Genomic DNA, 23,327 nt, shown 5'->3' on the forward strand with positions numbered 1-23,327 from the left:
AATCACACCTATAATCCCAGCCATATGGGAAATAGAAAGAGGAAACTCTTATCGAAGGCCAGCCCTGGCAGAAAAGTTAGTGAAACACTATCTCAAAGGACAAGCTGGGTGAGGAGGACTATGCCTGCAATGCCAGCTACACAGGAGTCAGAGGTGGGAGGCTCAGTATCTAAGACTCTATTTGAGAAATAATTAAAGCAAAAGGGCTGGTGGGGTGTGGCTCAAATGAGGCCCTGAGTTCAAAACCCCAGTCTTGAAGTGAGTGGGTAGATGGGCCCTGCCCCAGCATCCCAGGCCCCCCACGTAACCTTTCCCTCTGACCTCTGTTTTCCCAGCTGCTGCAAATGTTCTATCGGCAACAGGAGGAGATCCGGAGGCTCCGGGAGCTGGTAACCCAGCGAGAGGTCCAGACCAAGCAGCTGGAACTGGAGATCAAAAACCTGCGGATAGGCCTGGGGCAGTTCTGAGCAGAGGCCTCTGCTGTCCTCACCCTCAGGGACACCTCTCGGCTGTGTGGGGAGGTCTAGAACCAAACCACAAGTTCCCCGAGAACAACCACTATTTCTATATTTTTTATGAGAAAACGGAACACTCGGTGGCTGAAAGAGATTCTGGTGGGACATGGCGCCCTGTCTATTTGCCTTCTTTCGACAGCGGGTTCTGCATTGACCTTGTTGCTGAATGATACTTTGCCTCCCGCTGAAGTCTGTTTTTAAGGGTCCACTATGAGCTGTAATTCTCAAGGGGGAACAACGTAGAAAGCGAGAGCTGGAAGGACCTGAGAGAGCACCTGCCTGTGGTTTTCAGAATGGTCCTCAGAACAGGGGAAGAGTAGGCAGGGGGGACCGTGAGTCCCCACGCCCTGGCCATTCCAGCAGACACCGCCCCTCTGTCTCATCTATTGGAGTGTTCTGGAATATATCATTTTGCTACTAAACTTTTTCTAGAAGTTTGAAAACCAGTGATGTGGCCCAATGGCCTCATTTTCAGGTGGGGAAACTGAGGCCCAGAGAGAAGCAAGTGAGATTTGTTTCATGGCAAGGTTGGACTGAGATCCTGGTCTTCTGTCTGTCTGTCTGCTGTTTCTGGCCTGATGCAGTCCTCAGTCCCTAGAGTAGAACTCTGCTGGTTCTGGCCTTAGCTGTGTTGTGACTTACTCAGTGACCTCTTGGAAAATCCTTCTCTCTCTAGTTTCGGTTTCTCCATGTGAAAAAAAGAGGAACCCTGAAGAAGCTGTTCTTCATGGGACCTGACCTTGATTTTGATCCTGCATAGGGGGCGATGATACAGGTTTACTGTAGAAACACACTGGCCAAGGGATCAAGGGGCTTAACCTGAAAGAAGTAGTCAAAATTCAGCCCAATTCTAAACCACCAACCATCCTTTCCAGCCAGAATCAGCCAGACGTGAGTAGACACAACCCCCCTAGGTAGAGACACTGACCTCAGAGCTGTGTCATGACTGCTGGTTCCAGGGCCTGCCTTCTCCAGGAGGACAGAGACGGACTTCAGCCCAGGTTAGCAGAGGAGACTCAGGGAGGTTGGAAGCCTCAGCACTGTATGTGGCAGAGCCCTGTGCCCTCTCCCCCACTGGAAAAGGCTGACTTTAGGTAAGGAAATAGGACCAAATACCCTGAAGTTCCTGTATGGCCTGAAAGTCTGTCTCCTCTGTGAACCTGTGTCCTATGTCCTACTCTGAGCTATTTCTCAGGGGCCAGTTTGGCAGCCCAGCCTCTCCTTACCCCAGAGGGACGTCTGTCAAGTTTTCCCTATCACACAGGTTCCACTCTGGATGGGAACTGTAGGAGATGCCTAGTCTAGGAGATTTCAACCCATGCTGTATGTTCGAATCCACTTGGGAGCATTCAGGAAATACGGAGGGCCTGCCCCTCTGTACACGCTGCCCAGGCGAATGCAGTACAGCCAGGGTGGAGACCCCTGGCTAGTCTCTCCACAACTATTAGCAGTAAAGGTGAAGAGAGCAGTGAGCTCCAGACAGGAGCTGGGACTCAAACATGCTCCCATCTGCCCCTGCTCCTTGCCATAGCAGATAACCTCTGTCTGCACAGAAGTATAGAGGCCTGTGGTCCTCATCTTAGGCATTTCCTGTCACTGGGGCTCTGGATGACGTGCCAAGTCCAGGCATTGTCAGGGAAACAGAGGTCCCTTGGGTGGGGTTACCTCTCCACTTCATTTGTGGCCAGTACTTCCCAGTTTACAAAGCCTGCCCACCTCCACTCACTGGAGCACGCTGCTCGAAGACAGGTCAGGCAGGCATTGCAACCTCAATTTCCTGTTAGAAGGGAAGACCTAGCCTCAGAGAAGTGAACCTCAAGCCCATGGTCACTGGCTGCCAGCTGTGGAGAGGGGTTGAGTCCCCACAGCTTGTGAGTATGTGCACACACAGTCCATCCCTTCAAGCACTCCCACCCCTCAAGGACCCAGGCCTCACCCTTAAAGACAGGACCCAGGCGGCATTGAACAAACTTTTTTTTTTTTAACATCTAGGATAAATTATTTAAATTATTTCATAGCAAGGGAGCGGGATAGCTAATTTTTATCAGATATTTTTTAAACCACCTTTTTGTTTTTTTAATTATGTTTTTATGTTCTTGAGCTGATCGTACACACCTGCCCAGCACTGGCAGGGCCCAGCCTTCATCTCTCTGCACAGTGGGATCCCCTTTCTGTTGACTCAGGGTCTTCCCCAGGATGAGGGCCTCATGCTGAAGTGAGCGTCCGGCTGGTGTCTGCCTTAGCGCTACAGTAATTGTGCTTCCTGAAACAAAACCTAAGCTGCGTATCATGGTCGGAAACAGGAAGTCAGAAAACTGATCGATGCTTTTCATATGGAACTGTGCCTGAAACAAGTTTGAATGATTGTTTTAATGTTTCTGAAATTCCTAAACCTTTGTTAAAAAAACATAATAAAGGGCTCTGGATGTAGCTCAGTGGTAGAGCACCTGCCTTGCATGCAACAAGGCCCTGAGTTCCATTCCCAGCACCACAAAAAAAGGAAAAAATCCATCTCTACAAAAGAATAAAAGTGAAAATAGATATGGAATTGTGCAATGGAAAGTATGTAACAATAAACATCTGGGTAGACATTTTAATACATGGAGTTTTCCTTTTCTTAATTTGTTCCACAAATACAAATTAAGCACCTACTGGGCCGGACAAGGAGCTGGAAAACAAGGCAGTCAAGGTCCTAACACCTCACAGACCCCCAAAGCATTTTCAATCCTAGCTGGGAGAATGGGGAGGCCCAGGATGTGGGCAGTGCAGGTTACCGCGGGAGAAGCAGGGAAGGCTCCCTGGAAGTGATAGGCCAAAACCCCCAAAATGGGTAAGTGAGCAGTAGAAGAATGTTCCCAAGAGTGAAGAACTGCAGGTCCACAAGCGAAGGGTAGAGCCTACGTAGATAAACGCAGAGGCCAAAGGTCTTAAGAGCGAAGGGTATTCTAAATTTTAGCTGGGGTGGAGGGGCGGGTAACGAGTTTCTAGGGGATTTCTTCCAACTGTGGAATGGGCTGCTCTTCTCGGGGTGGGGGAACACATAAGGGAAAGCGAGGAGTGTGGTTAATGCGCGCCCTCCAGGAGGTCACCCCCTCCTTGGACCCACCAGCCCTGCAGTTTGCATCGTGTTACTGGACTGGCATCCCTAAGAGCAATGTCTCTGCCTTCTTCCACTTAGCGCGTTAGGAAGGGGTCCCCGTTTCCGCGGTGGCCCCTCCAGTCTCAGGCGGGCGCAGGGCACACCCGGCCCGGCGCTAGGCGAGACAACGTCCCCAGCAAGCCGGCGTCCAGGCGACCTCCCACCTCCTGCTGGGCCTGGACGCCCCGCCCCGCCCCCGGCGAGGTTTCGATTCCCGTGGAGCCGCATCCGTCCGCACTACCGGAGCGAGCGGCGTTGGGCATGGCGACCGCAGGGGCACCACGCCCCGCCGAGCCCGAGGAGACGTGCGGCTGGCGCTGCCCGGAGCACAGCGATCGCCCGGCCGAGCTCCTGTGTCGCCGCTGCGGCCGCTGCGTGTGCGCGCTCTGCCCCGTGCTGGGCGCGCACCGCGGGCACCCGGTGGGCCTGGCGCTGGAGGAGGCGGCGCGCGTGCAGGTGGGGATCGCGCGCGAGGAGGGGAGGGGAGGGGAGGGGAGTAACGAGCGCGGGAGCGCGCGCCGTGGTCCCGCAGCCAGTTTCCTGTTAGGACCTGAAAACCGAAGCTCCCTTGGGTTATCTAGGTGGTAGGCCTGGGATGGAAGACTGAGGCCCGCGAGAAGGGCAAAGGAGAGCCAAGGCCACCTATTAAGCTTCTGAAGAGGGGACTGAGAAGTGAGAACTTGGGAGTCGGGGCTGATACCCAGATGTCTTCCACCTTGTCCATCTTGGCAGGTCCACACACTGCCTTGGGCTGGAAGAAAACCTACTTTTTGGTTAACAGAGGGGAGCCCCACACAGTGCACCCTGTTAGAAAACCGCCCTGCGTAGCTCCGTAACATCCCTGGTTGACTGTTTGGAGTTGTGAGAAAGGGACTGTGGACTGTCCCTTAATGGCCCTGGGATCCCCTGAGTGACCCCTCTACCTACCTACCCGGCACTCCCTTCACACAGACACGCCTGTTCCAAGCCGGCAGTAGCTGAGGGCCAGCTGTTACTGGTATCGCTGTGCAGTCATGTTAGATAAAAATCTAACAAAAGGTGGCTCTAGAGGTACGGGTCGCACCACGAAGCCGGTTCCCCGCTCGGAGCCCTCGCTGGGTTTCTGGGCTCCTGTTCCATCCGGGCGTGTCCCATTTGCTTTGTGGCCCTAGGCAAATCCCTCCTCCCTCGGGGGCTGCATGAGGGCTGGGCTCGACAGGATTTCCTGTTTCTGCAGACTCCGAGCCTAACATTTCCATCTCTAAGAAGTGGTCAGTGATGAACTCTGCCCCATTCACATCTAGTCCCATGCGCAGCATGACTTAACACCATCACCTTGCGACAAGTTTGTAACTCCAAGGTGAAACTGAGCCCTGTGTGGGTCAGTCTGGCTGGTAGAGGCCTGGGTTCAAGACCTGCCCCTGCCTCCAGAGCCTGCCTTTTGGTGTCTATAAAATAGCTCTCAAAAGCAAGACTGCTTTCCAGAAATATGGCTCAAGAGTCCCCATCAGTTGTCCATCTGTCCATCTGCCTACCCACTACCTACGTATACCCATTGCATCCATTCACCTACTTACTCACCCATCCTTTTATCCACCATCCATTCATTCATCAAACATCTATTCATCAAAACATCTATTCAGCACATACCTTGTGCCATGAGCCAAGTCATAGAACCTCCCCTAATTTAGAGGAATTGCCTGGCTGGTCTGGGGAGGACAGTGACAGTGACAGTGCAGGGTGGTAAATACAGTAATTAGGAAACCCAATGGTTAGTGAGGGCCAGAGAGAAGACAGAACTAGGGGCAGGAAGCCCAGGAAGACTTTATGAAGGAAGTGCCATTGAAGGAACTGGCCTTGAAGGATGAGTAGGGTGTCACCAGGTCCCAATACAGAAGCACCTGTGACTGGAGGGCCCAGACACCCAGAGGTTGGGTGTCTTTGGGCCATGATGGACAGGAGCTGGCTTTGGAGTCACACTGGGTCAGGATGTGCTCCAGGAAGCTGAGGCCAAGGCTTACACTTGGGTTATGGTGTCCTCCTAGCCAACCCACCCTTTGAATTAAGCTGTGCACCCAGTAGTAAATGGCTGTTGGATGTTAAAATGACAAAGGTCAATATAGATTGAGTGTTTGCCAAGCATGGTGTGTATGTCTCGTTTAGACACCACAGCACCCTGTTCTCAGTGGAGCTTTAGGTGAGTGAGGGTACAAAGCTGGGGCTCAGACCTTGGTCACCTAGGTCCCCTCTCACTTGGGGGCTTGTGTTTGTGAAAACTTGCTTGGGGCCTCCAGATCTCCATTGGAAATCAGCAGGCCCTGGCAATTCCATTTGATTCAACAGATGCTTCTGGGTCCCTCCATGGTCCCTGTAGGGGGCTAGGCATCAGGCCAAGTTAAGGCCAGCTGTAAGAAAGGCTAAGATGGAGATACATGGTGGGGGGAGAGGGAGCAGACCTTTGAAAGAACAGCAACTTCAAAAGCAAGAGATTTGGAAGGTGGAAGGGAGACATCCACTCCTGATGTGGACCTCTGAGGGTGACTTTGGACAAATCACCTCACCTTCCCAGTCTCAGATACCTCTGTTGAAAAAGGACCTGGGTGAAAGGAGATGAGAACTTGGCACCAGTTTCAACTTTTTTCTGCACTCCCTCCCCTGCAGGAACTCATCCAAGAATGTCTGGAGCACTTGGCGACTAAGAAGCAACAGTACGCCAGCAACATAACCCAGATAGAAGAGGCTGGAGAGAAGCTAAAGGTAAGTGATGCTTCTGCCTCGTCCCCCTCCAGCGGAAAGGTCCGCATTTCCCCTGAGACCCAAGTGTTTTCCCCCTGCTCCCCACCCCATGTGGAGCACATGTGTGGCACCCTGAGTTCAATACTAAGCACCAAAAAATATATATATCAGTTAGCCATTGGCCATACTTGTGTGGGGCTATTTCTGGGTTTTTATTCTGTTCCCTTGATATGTGTCTTATCTCTCTACCAATCTGATGTAGTCATGAGTACTGTAGTTGACCACAGGTCTTGAAATAACTGATACTTCCCACTTTATTCTTCTTTTCCGAAAGTATTTTAGTGCCTGCAGTTCCTTTGCCTTTCCATTTAAATTTTAGGATAATCTTGTGTATATTTATAAAGAGAAAGATTTTGTTGGGATTTCGGTAGGAATTGTTAAACTTGTATATCAATTTGGGGAAAGTTAACATCTTTACTCTTCTGGGTCTGCAAATCCATGAACATGGTATACCTCTCCATTTATTGAGATCTTTGTTTGCTTTCAACCATGCTTATAGTTTTCAACCTAAACCTATACATGTCTTGTTAGACGTCCACCCAAGTGACCTTCATGTGATGGTAAGACAAATGGAATTAGTGGTCAGCATTTTAAAGCCGAGAGGTATTTGTATAGAATTTTAGATTTTGAAAGGCAGGAGGTTATTGCCACTCTGTGCCTGCACTCACATGTGGGTGCTGTTTTGCTGGGCAGTGTACACCCCCATGAAAGGGGCATGTGCTCCCCAGAGCTCCTGGCCCCACACTGTCCACTTGTTTCAGGGTTGCCAGCCTGGATGCTGTGGACATTTACATTTTAATTGCTGGTCAAGAAGCAGATTTTTTTTTTTGCGGTACTGAGGTTTGAACTGAGGGCCTACCTCTCGAGCCACTCCCCTAGCCCGTTTTTTGTGATGGGTTTCTTACGAACTATTTGCCCAGGCTGGCTTCGAACCATGATCCTCCTGATCTCTGCCTCCTGAGTAGCTAGGGTTACAGGCGTGAGCCACCGGTGCCTGACTAAGAAGCAGATTTTTAAAAATTCTGCCTGGCACGGGTGGCTCACACCTGTAACCCTAGCTACTCAGGAGGCTGAGATCAGGAGGATCGTGGTTCAAAGCCAGCCTGGGAAAATAGTTCAAGAGACCCTATCTCGAAAAAACTCATCACAAAAATAGGGCTGGTGGAGTGGCTCAAGGTGAAGGCACTGAGTTCAAACCCCAGTACCACAAAAAAAAAAAAAAAAAAGTATTCAGATGTAAACCTGCCACTTCAGGACAACCACTGTTCCCATGTTATGATTTTTTTCTGTGCATGCATGTGCTTTTATGTAGTTTATACAATAAACTACATTAGAATTAGAATTAGAATTGTTTATACAATTCTAATATCCTATCTGCAGGCTGAAAGTGAAGCAAATGGCTCATTTCTTTGTGTGATCTGCCATTTGTATTATCGCCGTGTCCTCTGTGGGTATTTTCCATGTGTGTCCCATGTGCCCAGTGCTGTGAAGGTGGCCTTTGGAGCACTGTGCTGTGAGAACCTGCAGGGTTTTGTGTTAGTTACATTTCTCATCACTGGGATAAAATACCTAACAGAATGACTTAAAAGGAGGAAAAGTTTCTTGTGGCTGACAGTGTGAGGGGTTTCAGTCCCACAGTCCTTGGCTCTGTTGACTCTGGGCCTGTGGTGAGGCAGAACAGTACAGCGGTGGGAGTGAGTGGCAGAGGCTGCTCTCCTCATGGCTTCTGCAAGGCAGAGACAGAGAGAGACGGGCCAGGACCAAGGTCCAGCCCCCAAGGACACACCCCCAGTGGTCTACTTCCTCCAGCTAGGGCCACCTCCTAAAGTTTCCAGAACCTCACAAAGTCGTGCCACTAGCTGGCACTTTAATCCATGAGCCGTCTGGGAGGGATACTTCATGTCCAAACCCTAACAGGGGTGCTATGACTGACAGTAGTGCCAGACTTGTTTTTATATTAATTTTGCAATTCTGTGAATTTGGATTCCAAGTGTAAATAATGCCAGCCCATGTTTTGTTTTTGCGGGTGATTTCTTTTCACCAGCGACCCTGGATGGATGGGCCAGGTACCTTGTCTTTTCCCTGGGCCAGTGGGCGGCTCTTTGTGAAGCAGTCCTCATGCAAGCTGCCCCCTTTCCACTCCCAGCTGGAAGGGGGCCAGGTGACCTGAGCTCTCCTAGATGACCAGGCCCAGTGAGGTGTGGCTTTCGCTTTCACACACCTCCAACTCCACCCCTGCCAGGGTTGCTTGGCTTCAGCTCCTGCCCCCAAAAGACGCTGACACTGAATTAGCTTGGTTATATAATTCTCTCTCTCACCTCTTTTCATTACCCCAAATAGAAACCATAAAGCAGACACTCCTTATTCCCTTCCCACAGCCCTTCGTAACCTCTCCTTGGAAGTCTCCTTCTCATGCTCCAGCAGCATGAGTTTGTTTGTCCTTTTGTGTCTGGCTTGCTTCACTTAGGATGATGTCATCACGGTTCTTCCATGCTGGAACATGTGTTACAATGCTGCATTTTATTTATTTATTTTGGTGGCACTGGGGTTTGAACTCACAGCCCCATACTTGCCAAGCAGGCGCTCTTACTACTTGAGCCACTCCAGTAGCCCTTCTTTGTGATGGTTTTTTTCAAGGTAGGGTCTCTTGAACTGTTTCCCTGAGGCTGGCTTTGAACCATGATCCTCCTGATCTCTGCCTCCTGAGTAGCTAGGATTACAGGCATAAGCCACTAACACTCAGCAACAATATCGTTTTCTTTTTATTGTGTTCTTTTTAATTGCTATAAATTATTTCATTGTGTGAATGAAGCATAATTTGTATAATTAACATGCTTGCGTGTCCCCTGCTGAAAACTGTGTCCACCTCTTCTCTATGCACCAGTGCTGTGGTGAGAATCTTGGTGCACAAATCTCATGTACATGTGTGAATGTTCAATTCCTAGAAGCGGAACTAGCATCTTTATAGTAACGCTCTTCCAGTCATGGAAGATACTTCCATGACACTTTATGTGTCTTGTAGTACAGTTTCATACTTTTCTTTTTTTTTGGTACTGGGGTTTGAGCTCAGGGCCTACACCTTGAGCCACTCCACCAGCCCTTTTTTGTGAAGGGTTTTTCCAATAGGGTCTTGAGGAACTATTTGCTCAGGCTGGCTTCAAACCACAATCCTCCTGATCTCTGCCTCCTGAGTAGCTAGGAATACAGGCATGAGCCACTGGTGCCCAGCTATATATATATTTTTATTTAAGTGTTAAGGATTGAACCCAGGGTCTCGTGTATGCTAGAAAAAACACTCTACCACTTAGCTACACTCCAAGCCCTTTTAGTTCTTGTTAGATTTATAGATATTTTTCTACTCTCCATGTCTTACTTTTAAAAAGATCTTTAGCCAGTTCTCATGGCACAAGCCTGTAATCTCAGGATACAGGAGGCCAAGGCAAGAGGATAGCAAATTCAAGGCCAACCTGAGCTACACTGTAAGACCCTATCTCAAAAAAACAAAAACAAAAAAAATGAAACCCAGCACCAATGGCTCACACCTGTAACCCTAGCAGCCTAGCTACTTGGAAGGCTGAGATCGGGAGGATAGTGGTTCAAGGCCAGCACAGACAAATAGTTCAAGAGACCCCATCACCAAAATAACCACAGCAAAATGGACTGGAGGCATGGCTTAAGCAGTAGAGCATCTTCCAAGCCCTGAATTCAAACTCAGTCTCACCAAAAAAAAGGTAGGAGGAAGGAGGAAGAGAAAGGGAAGAGAGAGAGCAAGAGCTACAGAGAGAGCGAGAGAGAGAAAGAGAGAGAGAGAGAGAGAGAGAGTATATTTCTCTATACATGTTCCAATTGGTTACGACCAATACTTAGGAAAGCTTTGGGTTTTGAGTTGATCTTGAGTCTGTCTGGCTACCTGCTGAATTTGCTTTGTAGATGTTATAATTTTTTTCATATTCATTACTCCAGATTTCCTGGTTGGCAAACTTTACCGTCTGCAACTGGTTTTCTTTATAGGTTCATGCAGACTCAAGTAAAGCCTGGCTGACAGAGAAATTCACTGAACTCAGGTTGCTACTTGATGAAGAAGAAGTGCTAGCAAAAAAATTCATTGATACGAGTGTGCAGCTTGCCCTTCAGGCCTACAGGGATCAAGTCGAGTCTTGCGGGAAACAAATCGAGGTCATGGACAGCCTCTGCACCAGGGTCTGGAGTATCAGCCAAGAGCCCAACCCTATTGGGCTGCTGCAGGTAGAACAGCCGCCCGTCACCCACATTTCATCCGGGTTACCGCAGCACTGAACACAGTGTTTACACACCAAGTCAGTGCACAGAGATTTGACTTTCTCACCACACACAAGTAGCCAGAGAACACGCACTGTTAGGGAATTTCATGTCTTGGGCTAGTTACCAAGACATTGACACCACCATGTTCAAGGGCCTCTGTGGGTCAAGCCCTTTATGTGTCTTAGCTCTAATATTTACTGGAGCTCTGCAGTGTGGATATTCTTACCTCATTTTATGAATGAGAATCTGTGGCTCAGAGAAGTTGAGAGACTCACCCCGGGCCACACAGCTGACAGGTGGGTGGCAGAGAGGGGAGAAGAACCAGATCTGTGTGAATGGAAACCCTTTGCTTATAAAGTCTTAATCTGGGCATCCTTCCTAAAGAGGCTCCAGCATCATCAAACAGAGTTTCTCTTTATTTTATTGTCTTTGGCAAAGGTATTGATTTTTTTTCTCTTGATACTGAGGTTTGAACTCAGGGCCTTGCACTTGCTAGGCAAGTGCTCTACCACTTGAGCCACATCTCCAGCCCTTTTTGCTTTTGGATTATTTTTTAGATAGGGCCTCACATTTTTGCCCAGGGCCTATGTGGACCACGAGCCTCCTACCTACACCTCTCACATAGCTGGGATTATTGGCGTGAGCCACCAGGCCTGGCCCAAATCTACTGATTTAATCATTCATTATTCCTTCCTTCTATTGGTTCATTCCTGCAGTCATCAAATTCATCTTGAGACAGGTCCCCTGCTGAAGGTGGGGTACTTGTGGTCTTCTCACCAACTCAGAAGAGTTAATTACAATTTAGCTCAAACAAACTAGCAAAAGTATGTCCGAGAAATGGCTAATTCTCTATGGGGGAGAGGAAGGTCAGGGTGTGGGAAAGTGAGTAGGTATACACAGAGGAACAGAGACCAGAGGATGTCCAGGCAGGAAGGAACTCTGGACATGGAAAGGCTTGGCAGGCAGAGGAAGTAACCTGGGCTGGGCCTGACTAGGAGAGGGGCAGGAATGAGTTCAGGGTAAGTTCATGCAGAGCCTTAGGTGCCAAGCCATAAGTCTAGATTTTGTCCTGTAAAGACGGAGTGTGCTCAACTGGGGGGACGAAAGCATCCAGAGCCTTCTTGATCCTTTGCCCCCTTTTCCCCCCATCCCACCACAGGCATACATGGCCATTGAGCCCGAGATGCGAAGGCAGAGAAGCCTCGCGGAGCTGAGGCACCCAGTGCCCCTGTCATTTGAGCCTGTCAAGAGCTTCTTCAAGAGCCTCAGGGAAGCCATGCAGAGCACCTTCCAGAAGCCACTGGATGCTCGCCTGAAGGAAAGTGAGTCAGCGTGTGACCAACTCTGGCTCTTTAACTCCACTCATGCCCTGTGGCCCAGAAGGTTGTCACCCTAAATCATAGCTTCCTCATATGGACAGCCTTGGCTGGGCAGTCAGGGTCTTCTGTGATGTCACTTACTTTTTCTGGAATGTGTCCTGTCTGCCTCTCTCCAGCCACATGGCTCTGCTTCTGCCCAGACAGCTGGGCTCCCAGGATCCTGCCACGTGTCAGCCTTGCCAGCTCTTGCTCTTCCTCTGCCTCTGCCTAGGTGGGTGGCTGGCAGCTTTTCCCGGCTCCCATCACTCCTCCCTGGCCATCTCCCCTCTGCCCATCCCTTCCAGGGTTTGCCCCCTGGCCTGCCTGGGTAATCATGAGATGGACATATGGGCCCCTCCTTGCATGGAGGGTAGCAATCACTTTCGGTCCGGGTCCGAGGTCCCTTTAGGGCCTGGATCAAGTCCCTGTTGTGGGCCAGGCACTGGGGACACAAAGTACTCACTTCTCTGGTGCCCACAGCCCTCTTGGGTGGGGAAGGAGATATGCAACAAACACTTAAGTCAGGCAGGAAGAAGTCTGAAGTAGAATAAAATCAGAGTAAGATGAAGGGACAGAGACCAGGGGGAGGAGGAGCCATTTCCTATGGGGCGCAGGCTCTGCAACCTAAAGGCAGGAGAGCACTGTGGTCACGTGCATGGCTCCGGAGCCACCCTGGGCAACACACCCGACTTTCCTAGGCCTCTGTTTCCATATCTAGTGGGGCTGTTGTGAGGAGAAAATGCATCCTTGAATATAAGGGCTAGGGCATCAGAAGCCCAACAGAAGTGCTCACTGCTCTGTTGCTCTTACCGCTGGGGAGATGAACCCCAGGCAGAGGGAAGAGCAAGTGCAGAGGTCCTGAGGCGCTGCAGGAGTGAATGTGGCAGGCTGAAGGAGCAGTGTTAGGAGGAGCGGATATGGAGTGGAGTGGGTAAGGAGAGAGAGAGAGAGATCGACAGACAGACAGAGACAGAGGGACACATCAGGAGGCTGCAGGGTCTGACCTAAGCAACTGTTAGAAGGAAGAGTCATTTTCTGAAGTAGGGAGGAATGTGCATTAGTCAGTTTTTGGTCACTGTGACAAATACCTGAGAGAGAGACCTTAAAAGGAAGAAAGACTTATTTTGGCTCATGGTTTCAGAGCTTCGGGCTGAGGCAACACAGAGTATCACAGCGGCAGCAGCGTGTGACACAGCTGGCTGCTCACCTCATGGTGGCCAGGAAGCAGAGGCAGGCAGGACGCACCCTTCCCTTCCTAGTTTCCATCGCTCCCAGTAAATCTTCAAATTATGAACCGTCAAGCCAGAGCCCTCCTGATCTGATCGGTTCTCCAAAGCCCCAGCTCTGATCGTTGCTACATCAGGAAGCAAGCCTTCTGGAGGGCACTTTGTACCCAAAGCGCAGGAGAGCACTTAAACCTGTCGGAGCTCCTGTCTGGTGATGCCACGTAGGCAGCAGATGATTCTAGAGTTCTGGGGAGAGGGAAGAGGCCTGCCTAGTGGTGGGTTGCCCTCATCGTCCACAGGCTGTGGTGATGAATGAGTGTGAGGGGGATGGGGTGGGGAAGGGGCGACATCAGACAGCTGGTCAGGGAAAACACGTCTGGGAGGTGGTGAACCCCAGCTCAAACAGCTGGGAAAGAAGCCATATGGGGGTGGCCCAGGGAGGGTTCCAGGCAGAGGGACAGCAAGTAGCAAGGCCAAGGGCCCATGGTGCTCCCAAGGAACCCTATTGGTGGAACAGCAGCCTCCCACACGTTTTGTTTTGTTTTTTTCTAAGAACTGGACCTCTCTGCCCACTCAGCCCTGATTTCTTGTTTTGCTTCTTCCCTGTGGAATCTTCATTTCTGCCTGGTCATCACCCATTCTAGGAGCTCCTCGGCTCCTTCTCCTGTTTAGGGCACTCCTGCCTGTCACTGCTGAGCTGCCTGTGGTCCTGGAGTTTTTCCTTTGGTGTAAATTTGCATCTCCTTAAATCTGCATGTGATTCTTGTGGAGTGAGTGTACAAATCTTCAGTCTTGTCATCTTTTTAGTCTGTTTTATTTCTGCTGCTTGCATGGGCTCCAGCCATTTACTCCTCACACCTCCAATTTGTTTCAGACTTAAATTGCCAGCTCTCTGGGTCCTCCAGCACCAAGCCAGGCACCTTGTTGAAAACAAGCCCTTCACCAGAGAGATCGCTCTTCTTAAAACGTAAGACCCTGGGAATAAAGAGAGGGTGGACAGGTGTGGTGCAGAGGTAGAGGAGGGCTGTGAAAGTGATGGCCTTCCTGTTAAGAGATCCGGGTTGTTTTTTTGGCTGTGCTGGGGTTTGAACTCAGGGCCTCATGCTTGCAAGGCAGGCACTCTATGCATTTGAACCACTCTGCCAGCCCTCCGGCTTGTTTTTAAACAATTGTTAAAAAAAACCCAAAAAGTTGTTGTTTAAAAAAAAACAAAAAACTTTTGCCAGGCATGGTGTCCCATGCCTGTAATCCCAGCACTCAGGAAGGAGAGGCAGGAGAATCGTGAGTTCCAGGCCAGCCTGTGCAACATAGCGAGACCTTGTCTCAAAAACACAAAAAAACAAAACAACGACAAAAAAAAGCTAACAACTTCTCCGACATTTAAAAACATGCGTACAGGTATTTTAAGATGGAATCGTGCTATGTTCTTTTGTAATTTTTTTATGTAATAGTGTGTAGCTTGAATAGTTTTATATTTCAGTAATATAAACATTACCATTTTGAAAGGATTCAGGGTATTGTGTCAAATGGATCATATTCAATCAGACTCATGATATTAGACATTTAGGCACTTACATTTCTATGAATATTACAGTTCTATGTCTATAAACAATTCTTGAGTTAATGAGTGAGTGGATGAATATGCCTTAGCTCGTTTTCTGTTTATTTTTAGAAGTAATTTCTCAAGAGGAAATTACTGGGGATGCTATTTTTTAAAATAAAACTTTAATTGAGAAATAAAATGCACTCAAAGAAAAGTCCAGAGGGCTGCTGGGCAGGCTCGCTCATGTCTGCAATCCTAGCTGCTCAGGAGATGAAGATTGGGAGGACTGAGGCTCCAGGCCCAGCCTAGATTATCAGACTAATTTCCTTTTCTTGAGGTTCTCTGACCAGCACCCTTCATTCCTCTTTGCCATGTAACCTAACAGATTTATTAGTTCTGAGGATTAGTATGCAGACATCTTCAGAGGACTGTGATTCTGCCCACCACATTCACTATTATAAACAGTATCAGTTCTTCCCTTTAAATTCAAATGGAACCTTAAACAAAAACCTCAGTAGATTTGTTTGTTTGTTTGTTTGTCTTCTACGGTACTGGTGTTTTAAACTCAGGGCCTACCCCTTAAACCACTCCACCAGCCTTTTTTTTGTGATGGTTTTTTTGAGATAGGGTCTTGAGAACTATTTTCCTGGGGCTGGCTTCGAACTGTGATCCTGCTGATCTCTGCCTCCTGACTAGTAGGATTACAGGTGAGAGCCACTGGCACCTGGTTTAAATTAGGCTTGTGTGTGTGTGTGTGTGTGTGTGTGTGTGTGGGTGTGTGTTACTGGGTTTACTCAGGCCCTCGCACTTGCTAGACAGGCACTCTACCATTTGAGCCACTCTACCAGTTCTTCAGTAGGTTTGTGTGTGTGTGTGTATGGATGTATATGACAAGTTGACTAAAATGTTTATAGACACAATAAAGGAAAAAATAAAATAAAATGTAAATGGACATAAAAGTATAGAAAATAGGCAAGACTGTGTTGGAGAAGAGCAAAATAGCAAAATACAAAGTTCAGAATCACGTCCACACCTGTGGTCACCAGATTCGTGACAGGAATGGCACGACAGTACAGTAAGGGAGAGATAATCCTCTCTCCCCCTCCCCCAGCCACATCTGGTGTTGGAGATCGAACCCAGGGCTTCATGTGTGCTGGGTAAACACCTACCCTGAGCTACACCTCCAGCCCAGGATAATCTTTAAGATATATGATACTGGTCAGCTCCATATCCATAAGGGAAAAAAGTCTCAATGTCCACTTTGTAACATAAACAAACAAAAATCCAAGTAAATGGGAAGCCCTAATATGAACAATAACAAAAGCGCTTTTAGCAAATAATGTGTGTATAGGAGAAAGCTTCATGATCTTGAAGTAGGCAGAAGTTTAAAAAACAGGACACAAAAAGCATTAACCATAAAAAATTATAAACTGGGTTTCAATAAAATTTCTCTTCATCAACAGATACTCAAGAGAGTGAAAAATCAAATCTCAGAGTAGGAGAATATATTTGCATTAGAAACATAGATATTCAACAAAAGACTCATTGGAAATTTGAAAAGAATTTCTATAAAACCATAAATAAAAGACAGGCAAGTTTTAAAATTTGGCAAAAGATACTTGGAACTAAGAACAGTGGTTCATGCCTGTAATCCCAGCTACTTGGGAGGTATAGATCAGAAGGATCTGGTTTGAGGCCAGTGGAGCAAGTTAGGGAGAACCCATCTCAAGCAAGCACATGTTTTCAGTTCAAGACCAGCATGGGCAAAGCATGAGACCCAGTCTGAAAAACTAAAAGCAAAAGGGCTGGGGGTGTGCTCAAATTTTCTCAACCTTCCTGGAGGACATTTCAGCAATATCTACCAAAGACTTTAAAAAGTCATACATATTGAGCAATTCCTCATTTAGGAATATATTCTAAAGAAGTCATCAGAGAGACTGGAGGCATGGCTTAAGCACAAAGTCCTGAATTCAAACCCCCGTACCACAAAAAAAAATTTTAAGTAATCACATACAAATATAATCATATTAGTGCTTCCAAAAGGGTTTTTAAAGCTTTATTTTTAAGATGATTAAATTATAATGTGCCCATACATTTAATCTTGGGGTTGCCACTAAAATATTCTTGTAAAAGAATATTTTGTTGAGGCTTGGTGTGGTGGTACGGGACTATAATCCCAGCAATCCGGAGGAGGCGGAGGCAGGAGGATTGGGAGTTTGAGACCAGCCTGGGCTATACAGCGAGACCCTGTCTCAAAACAAAATGAAACAAAACAAAAAGAACGTTATTTGATGTGGCAAAATATTCACACTGTGTATCACTGAATTTTAAAAAGCAGATTGCTTGAGAGCACCTATGCTATGATATACCAGCACTAAGGAAAAACTACAAAGCGGCAAGAAGACAAAATGCCTGGAAGGTCATACACCCAAGTGTTGACAGCGATAGGATTATTTTTAATGCAGTTTTAAGACGTTGGCAGGAAATTCCATGGAGAAAATTTAAACGGCAGAAAGGTTGTACAGTAGTTTCTCTCCTCTCCCTGCCTCCCAGCCACCTTTCCCACTGCACCCGCACCTGTGCTGGGCGGAGCCGGCGGGGGGCGGAGCGGAGCGCGGCGAGGGGCGGGCCCAATACTGACCACGCCCATCATGCTGTCTCCGCCCCCCCTCCCGGCCCTGTCCCACAGACGCGCGCACGCCCACGCTGGATCCCGACACGATGCACGCGCGCCTGCGCCTCTCGGACGACCGCCTGACCGTGCGCTGCGGCCTGCTGGGCCGCCTGGGGCCGACGCCCGCGCTGCGCTTCGATGCGCTCTGGCAGGTACTGGGGCGCGATGGCTTCGCCGCCGGCCGCCATTACTGGGAAGTGGACGTGCAGGAGGCGGGCTGCGGCTGGTGGGTGGGCGCTGCCTACCCCTCGCTACGGCGCCATGGGGCCGCGCCCGCCGCCCGCCTGGGCTGCAACCGCCAGTCCTGGTGCCTCAAGCGCTACGACCTCGAGTACTGGGCCTTCCACGACTGCCAGCGCAGCCGCCTACGGCCCCGCGACGACCCCGACCGGTTGGGCGTCTTCCTGGACTACGAGGCCGGCGTCCTCGCCTTCTACGACGTGACGGGCGGCATGCGACACCTGCACACTTTCCACGCCGCCTTCCAGGAGCCGCTGTACCCGGCCCTGCGGCTCTGGGAGGGGGCCATCAGCATCCCCCGGCTGCCCTAGGGCCCTGGCCCTCACCGCACTAGCCGCGGGCGGCGAACGGGTCCTGCCCTAGGCTGGCTTAAAGCAGGTCCAGCTGCTGCCGCCTTCGTGGTCACCCCCGTCCCCATCACACTACGCACCTTTCGTGCAGGTTCCTGACAGTGGCCGGCTCACAGTGAGCCTGAGCATCTTACTATCAGAACACATCACCCTCGGCAGATGTCTGTGTCTGTGACCAAGCTGCCCGGCAGAGGCTCTTCTATTCCTTAAGGCCCCCTTTATCCATCTCTCTTCACCTACTTCACCTTGTCCAGGTCACCTCCCTCCAGAGTAGCGAAAGGGCTTCTTTCCTGATCTGAACCCTCTCCCACCTTCATCTTCCACCTTGTTTTAACCAGGGTGATCTGCCTGAAGCTTCGCTTAACCTCTTAGAACTATGAGAGGTTCCCAAAGAGCTACAAATACAAACTCACTTTCCCTTACTATTCAAGACCCGTCTAGTCTGTCCTTGAGGAAGTCTCCTCACCCAGCCCCTAGTGCTCTCTCCCAGATCTCCAGTGAAGAACTGTCCCAGTCCTACTTCTGCAGCTTTGTGCCACCCACTCCTATGGTAAGAAAGGCATTTTCTCTTTGCCTGTCTCGTTCCCCAGGCTGACTGCCCCAGGGAGCCTCCACAGATCACAAGGATTCTATCAGCCACAGATCTGGACCTATCTTTCCAGCTAGATTGGAAGCTTTCTGAGAGCAGCTGTGTCCCCCAGTACTTGACCACCCTGAAACATTCAGAAAGTTCCTTCCTCCCAGGCAGTGAATGAACAAGCAGCAGGCTGTTATCACTGATTCACAGACTGGTGGAGCTGGGAGGACCTCATAGATCATCTACCTGACCTCATTGTACATTAGGGGACACCACAGTCCTGAAAGACAGCGAAAGCTACCTTAAGTTACCCATTGTGATTTAGGACTGGGCCAGGCCTGGAGCCCAGACCTGTACCTTACTCCTCACTCCTACCCAAGGTGTCTTACTGCCCAGACCTTTGGGTCCCAGCTTTTAACTTGGGAGATGTTTCTCAGGTGATAATGGAAGTTGAGAAGGAATCAGCAGGCAGTTTTCCAAGTGTCGGGACAAAAGAAAGAGAAAGAGCTTTCAATGGAGTGTGGGCAGCTCCATACATCCCTGAGCCACTCAGGTCCCTCAAATCATGTCAGGGAAACCCAGACCAGCTTTTCTGGAACAAAGTGATGGAAACAGAAAGCCAAAAGGGACAGGACCTCAAGGAGCAACCCACTTCTCTAGTAGGGAGAGACCTCTCCCCAGGGCTTGTGCCTCTTCTGGAGGCACAGCATCCTGGCCTGTCAGCTCTCTAGATGGCTGTGAAGTTGTGCTAACACATCTTCACAGCTGCATGGTGGTGTGTGTGTGTGTGTGTGTGTGAATAAAAAGCCTAATCCCTCTGAACCATATAAATCTGCCAATTTCCAATAGTTTTTGGATTTTAAACGGTGCACAATAAAAGAATACAAGGCAGAAAGAACCGCCTTGCCTTTAGTTCTAACCGCACTTCCTAGCTAAGAGATGTCTTAAGCACCTTGCTCCAGGAATCCAGAATAAAGGGAAAATTTGTTACTGGGAACAGCCCAAAGATGAATTCTGAAAGGCAGAGGATATTCCTGACAGAAGGGTTACATACTGGACTTCGCACAAGTCCATACCAGAAGACCCAAAGCCTTCTCCGACCTACAGCTGGCAGGGGGCCAAGCTATGATAGCTCTGATTTATAGGACGTCTAGCCACACTCTCACAGACTTACAACTAGACTCAGTTGAGCCCTACATCTCTAGAAGGTGGAAAGTGATCCCATGCTATACTTGGCAGAAACAAGTCACTTGCCCAAGGTCACACAGCTAGTGTTGGAGTCGGGGTTTGTGCTAGCTCTGGTCCCTCACTGAGCTGCTGCATCTGGTGCTTTGCTTTTGCCTGGCGACTCAGTGGGGCCTGGTTCTACCTCTGAGTCCCTCTTTGGGCTCTGAGATGAGGCCTCATGCCCCAAGGGGGATGTGCTTTGAGAATCTGGGATTCATGCAGCATACCTGGACAGTAAAGCAGGAAAACTGGCTCTGGGCCAAGGCCTGCACTAGGCAGGAAACTAGTTCCGGTCCACAATCAGCTGTGACTGTCCACTCTCTACTCTCTACTTCTTGTAGCCTCATCTGTAAAGTTGGGGGAGCTGTCCTATCTGAGCTGTGAGGATCACATGAGCCAAAGCCAGCACTGTATCATGCTAGGACTTACCAGCACATCCGATGGAGTTCCCCTCCTGCCCTGTCAGTGTAGACAATCGGTATACCCAGCTGCTATGTGGTAGTAGCAGAAGCCACCTTGATATTCTCAGCACGGGATGACAGTTCCTTGGGGTTCGTGTCCATAAGGGCATTGATCATATCTCATAGGTTTTCAGTTGAATTTGTAGAAATTTCTTCATTGATAGAGCAAATCACTCGCAGACTGTCTCCAACCTCTCCCCCATGGTGCTATGGGTCAAACCCAGGGCGTCACGCTACAAACAAAGTGCTACACCCTCAACCCCAGCAGGTATTTTTGAATGAAAGCATTTTTCTAACATGTAGATTGTTTAGTAAAATATGAACATTGTCCCTTGTAACTGTTCTTCATTGGGAGTTCATGTTGCTTCTTGTGGCAGTCAGCTAGTCCTAAATTGAAGATCTCCAGTAATGGGAGCTCACCACTTCTGATGATAACCCACTACGTCCTTACTTCCAGGAAGCTCCTACCCCAGATAGCATTACAGAGCTTTTGGCATCTTTGTGATCATCCTTAGCACCACTGAAGCTGTCTGTGGTTACTTCCTAGTCAAGAGATTTAAGGGCCCTTCCTTCCCCATGATGCTAAGGATGTCTTCAGTCTTCAGTTCCACTTTGTCAGTTATGTCAGTCTAGTAGGGGCACAGTCTAGCAGTGGGCACACTGCATAGATCAACCTGGTGAGTGGAGGTGTCCTGAGGGCAGCCTGCTTACGTCAGAAAGATGCATCCAACAGGGAATGAACATGAGAGTGAGGGCCCAGGTCCTGCTTGGAAATTGTCCATTGAACAAAGCCTAACTCATCAGGCCTTTAAGTCCTTCCCCATGTACCACTCCCGCCCAACCATTGCTTCCTAGTGCTCAGGCACACTGAGCCTTTCCCACACCAGTGCACAGGGTTCCTCCCTCAGTCCCTGCTCAACGTGCAAGGCTGAACTAGCAGGGTACTTCTTCTCAGAGACTGTTCCTGACCATCACCCTCCAGCCTCAGCTCCTTGCTGCTGAAACACCTTGCTCAGGCATCTTCTAGATCAAAGCTTTCCAACTGGATGTGGCTAGAGGGTGTTCAGGTATCAGTTCTTTAGCCCTCAGGGCAGCCTGGGGGAAGCAGGAGGTACCTTGAACCCAGCTGCCACAGTAATTCAGCCACATGTCATGTCTGCTGTCACTTTCCCAACATGCCCTGATGGGAAGCGGCCCTCCATCCTCTCTAACAAACCACAGGCCTCTAACTAAAGACAGTGGAATTGAGGCCTATGGCCTCAGGGGCTCTGACAACATTCAACAGTATCAATTCCTCCTCTTTGTGAATTCAGCTTGGGGTTAGCAGAGTAGCCTGCGCCCTTTTTTTTTCTGGCAGTACTGGGGTTTAAACTCATGGTCTCACTCTACTGCTTGAGTCATGCCTTCAGCCCAAACCCATCACAGTTGAGAACTTTGGAAGTGCTGGAAATCAAACCCAGGGCGTTGTGCATGCTAGGCAAGTGCTCTACCACTGAGTACACTCTGACATTCTAGGCTGCCAGGACCTGGGTATGACCCACCAACTCCCTACTGGAAGGCAACACACACACATTCTCAGATAGAGCCTAGGCACTTCTCTCCTGAACTAGGCGCTGGCATCCATCACTCTACTATTACAGTATGTCTCCTCTTGTTAGGAAGCCTTGAATATTACTTAAATGTCACTTTTCTCTACTACTGTAGAAAAAAGGCTATAGAATCAATCTACTGAACAGCTTATAGTAATGAAATGAAAACAAGGGGAACACCAGCCACTCTCACACTTTAGTTCTTAGCATGTCAATTTACACATTCTCTTTTATACAAGAACCCAGGGTTCTCCCACACCCCCTCCCATAAACAGGTCTCTCCAGAAGTTGTTTTGGGATCTACAGGAGAAAGAGGACCTATATTCACAAGTAAAGAAACTTCACAAGGCCAATCATATGCATTTGAAGAGACTCAAATATACACTTTGAAATAAGTATTCCCCAGGTCAAATAAGCATGAACAAAGAGTTTGAAGATACTTGAAAAGAATGATTAATTTCAGTATTGGTTCAGAAGAACATTGAGTTAAAAGATAAAAGGCCCATGGTGCTCATTCAAGAAGTAAAATAGAATTTTTTTTTTCCAGTACTGGGGTTCTAACTCAGGGCCTACACCTTGAGCCACTCCATCAGCCCTTTGTGATGGGTTTTTCAAGACAGGCTCCTTTGAACTATTTGCCTGGGCTGGGTTTGAACCTCGATTACTGGTGTAAGCCACTGGCACCCATCAAGAATCTTTTTATTGGCCGGGCTTGTAATTTTATAGTATGTAATGTAACATTTTGTCGATGACGGAAGGGTTGGTTTCAACATCACCCTTAGATTTAAAACTAAACTCCAAGCCCCACACTGCCACCTCTTTCCAACACTGCTTCTCTGATTCCTCACCAGGACAGGGTTGGCTATGTGCCTGCCCATTCAAGGGAAGTTGTGTGAGAAAGGGACTGAACTATTCACCGCTGTGTCCAGTGCTTACAGAAGTGCCTGGAACAGGGGAGGCCCTCAAAGCATGCAGAGAGAAAGATGAGTGTTTGCCCCCTCTTTACTCAGATAGGCGTGCTTTCCCTTGCCTCCAGAAGCTTTGACCAATCCCTTCTGTCATGCCGAGTGACACAGTACTGTGCTCTGGACACACAGCCAGGCCAGGGTGGGGAGAAGAGAGGCAGCTGCAGGTCTATAAGGAAGTGAGATCACAGGTCATTCAGGTTTGGCTTTGCAGAGTGAGAACACGGCCTCACAGGTGATGCATACAGCCAGCTCTTGGCCCTCTGTGTGCCACATGGAGACTGAATTTGCTTTTGAGCCCACCTCCTCTGGAATGGCCAACATGAAGCAGGAACTGCCTCATTTGCATTTTTTCCTTCCACTGGGCTGGACACAAAGCCTGGCCCACAAATGACTACTCTGTAAGG

The 23,327-nt window shown here is 49.0% G+C and overlaps 2 protein-coding genes across 3 annotated transcripts in view; both read left to right on the forward strand.

Moving 5' to 3' along the window:
- The window catches only part of Coro2a (coronin 2A), a 53,278-nt gene extending 50,166 nt beyond the window's left edge, over positions 1–3,112 (forward strand). For both annotated transcript variants that reach the window (XM_020180809.2, XM_020180806.2), the window contains one exon: positions 336–3,112. In XM_020180809.2, the coding sequence (XP_020036398.1) occupies positions 336–467 (132 nt within the window). In that variant the 3' untranslated portion in view covers positions 468–3,112. The remainder of the gene's footprint in view (positions 1–335) is intronic.
- Positions 3,113–3,853: 741 nt separating this feature from the next.
- On the forward strand, positions 3,854–23,303 carry Trim14 (tripartite motif containing 14). Its single transcript, XM_020180812.2, has 6 exons — positions 3,854–4,110; positions 6,295–6,390; positions 10,441–10,674; positions 11,870–12,032; positions 14,169–14,261; positions 17,527–23,303. The coding sequence occupies exons 1-6, from the start codon at positions 3,916–3,918 to the stop codon at positions 18,060–18,062; spliced, it is 1,317 nt and encodes a 438-aa protein (XP_020036401.2). The 5' UTR covers positions 3,854–3,915; the 3' UTR covers positions 18,063–23,303.
- Positions 23,304–23,327: the final 24 nt, after the last annotated feature.

Source organism: Castor canadensis, chromosome 13, assembly GCF_047511655.1.
Source record: "Castor canadensis chromosome 13, mCasCan1.hap1v2, whole genome shotgun sequence".
In the NCBI taxonomy this organism is placed as follows: domain Eukaryota; kingdom Metazoa; phylum Chordata; class Mammalia; order Rodentia; family Castoridae; genus Castor; species Castor canadensis.

Bases quoted from the DNA above. Each gene is read 5' to 3' on its own strand.
- Trim14 (XM_020180812.2), top strand. From the start codon at position 3,916: ATGGCGACCGCAGGGGCACCACGCCCCGCCGAGCCCGAGGAGACGTGC. The intron at 4,111-6,294 runs GTGGGGATCGCG...CCTCCCCTGCAG, and splicing joins AGGAGGCGGCGCGCGTGCAG to GAACTCATCCAAGAATGTCT. The intron at 14,262-17,526 runs GTAAGACCCTGG...CCTGTCCCACAG, and splicing joins GAGATCGCTCTTCTTAAAAC to ACGCGCGCACGCCCACGCTG.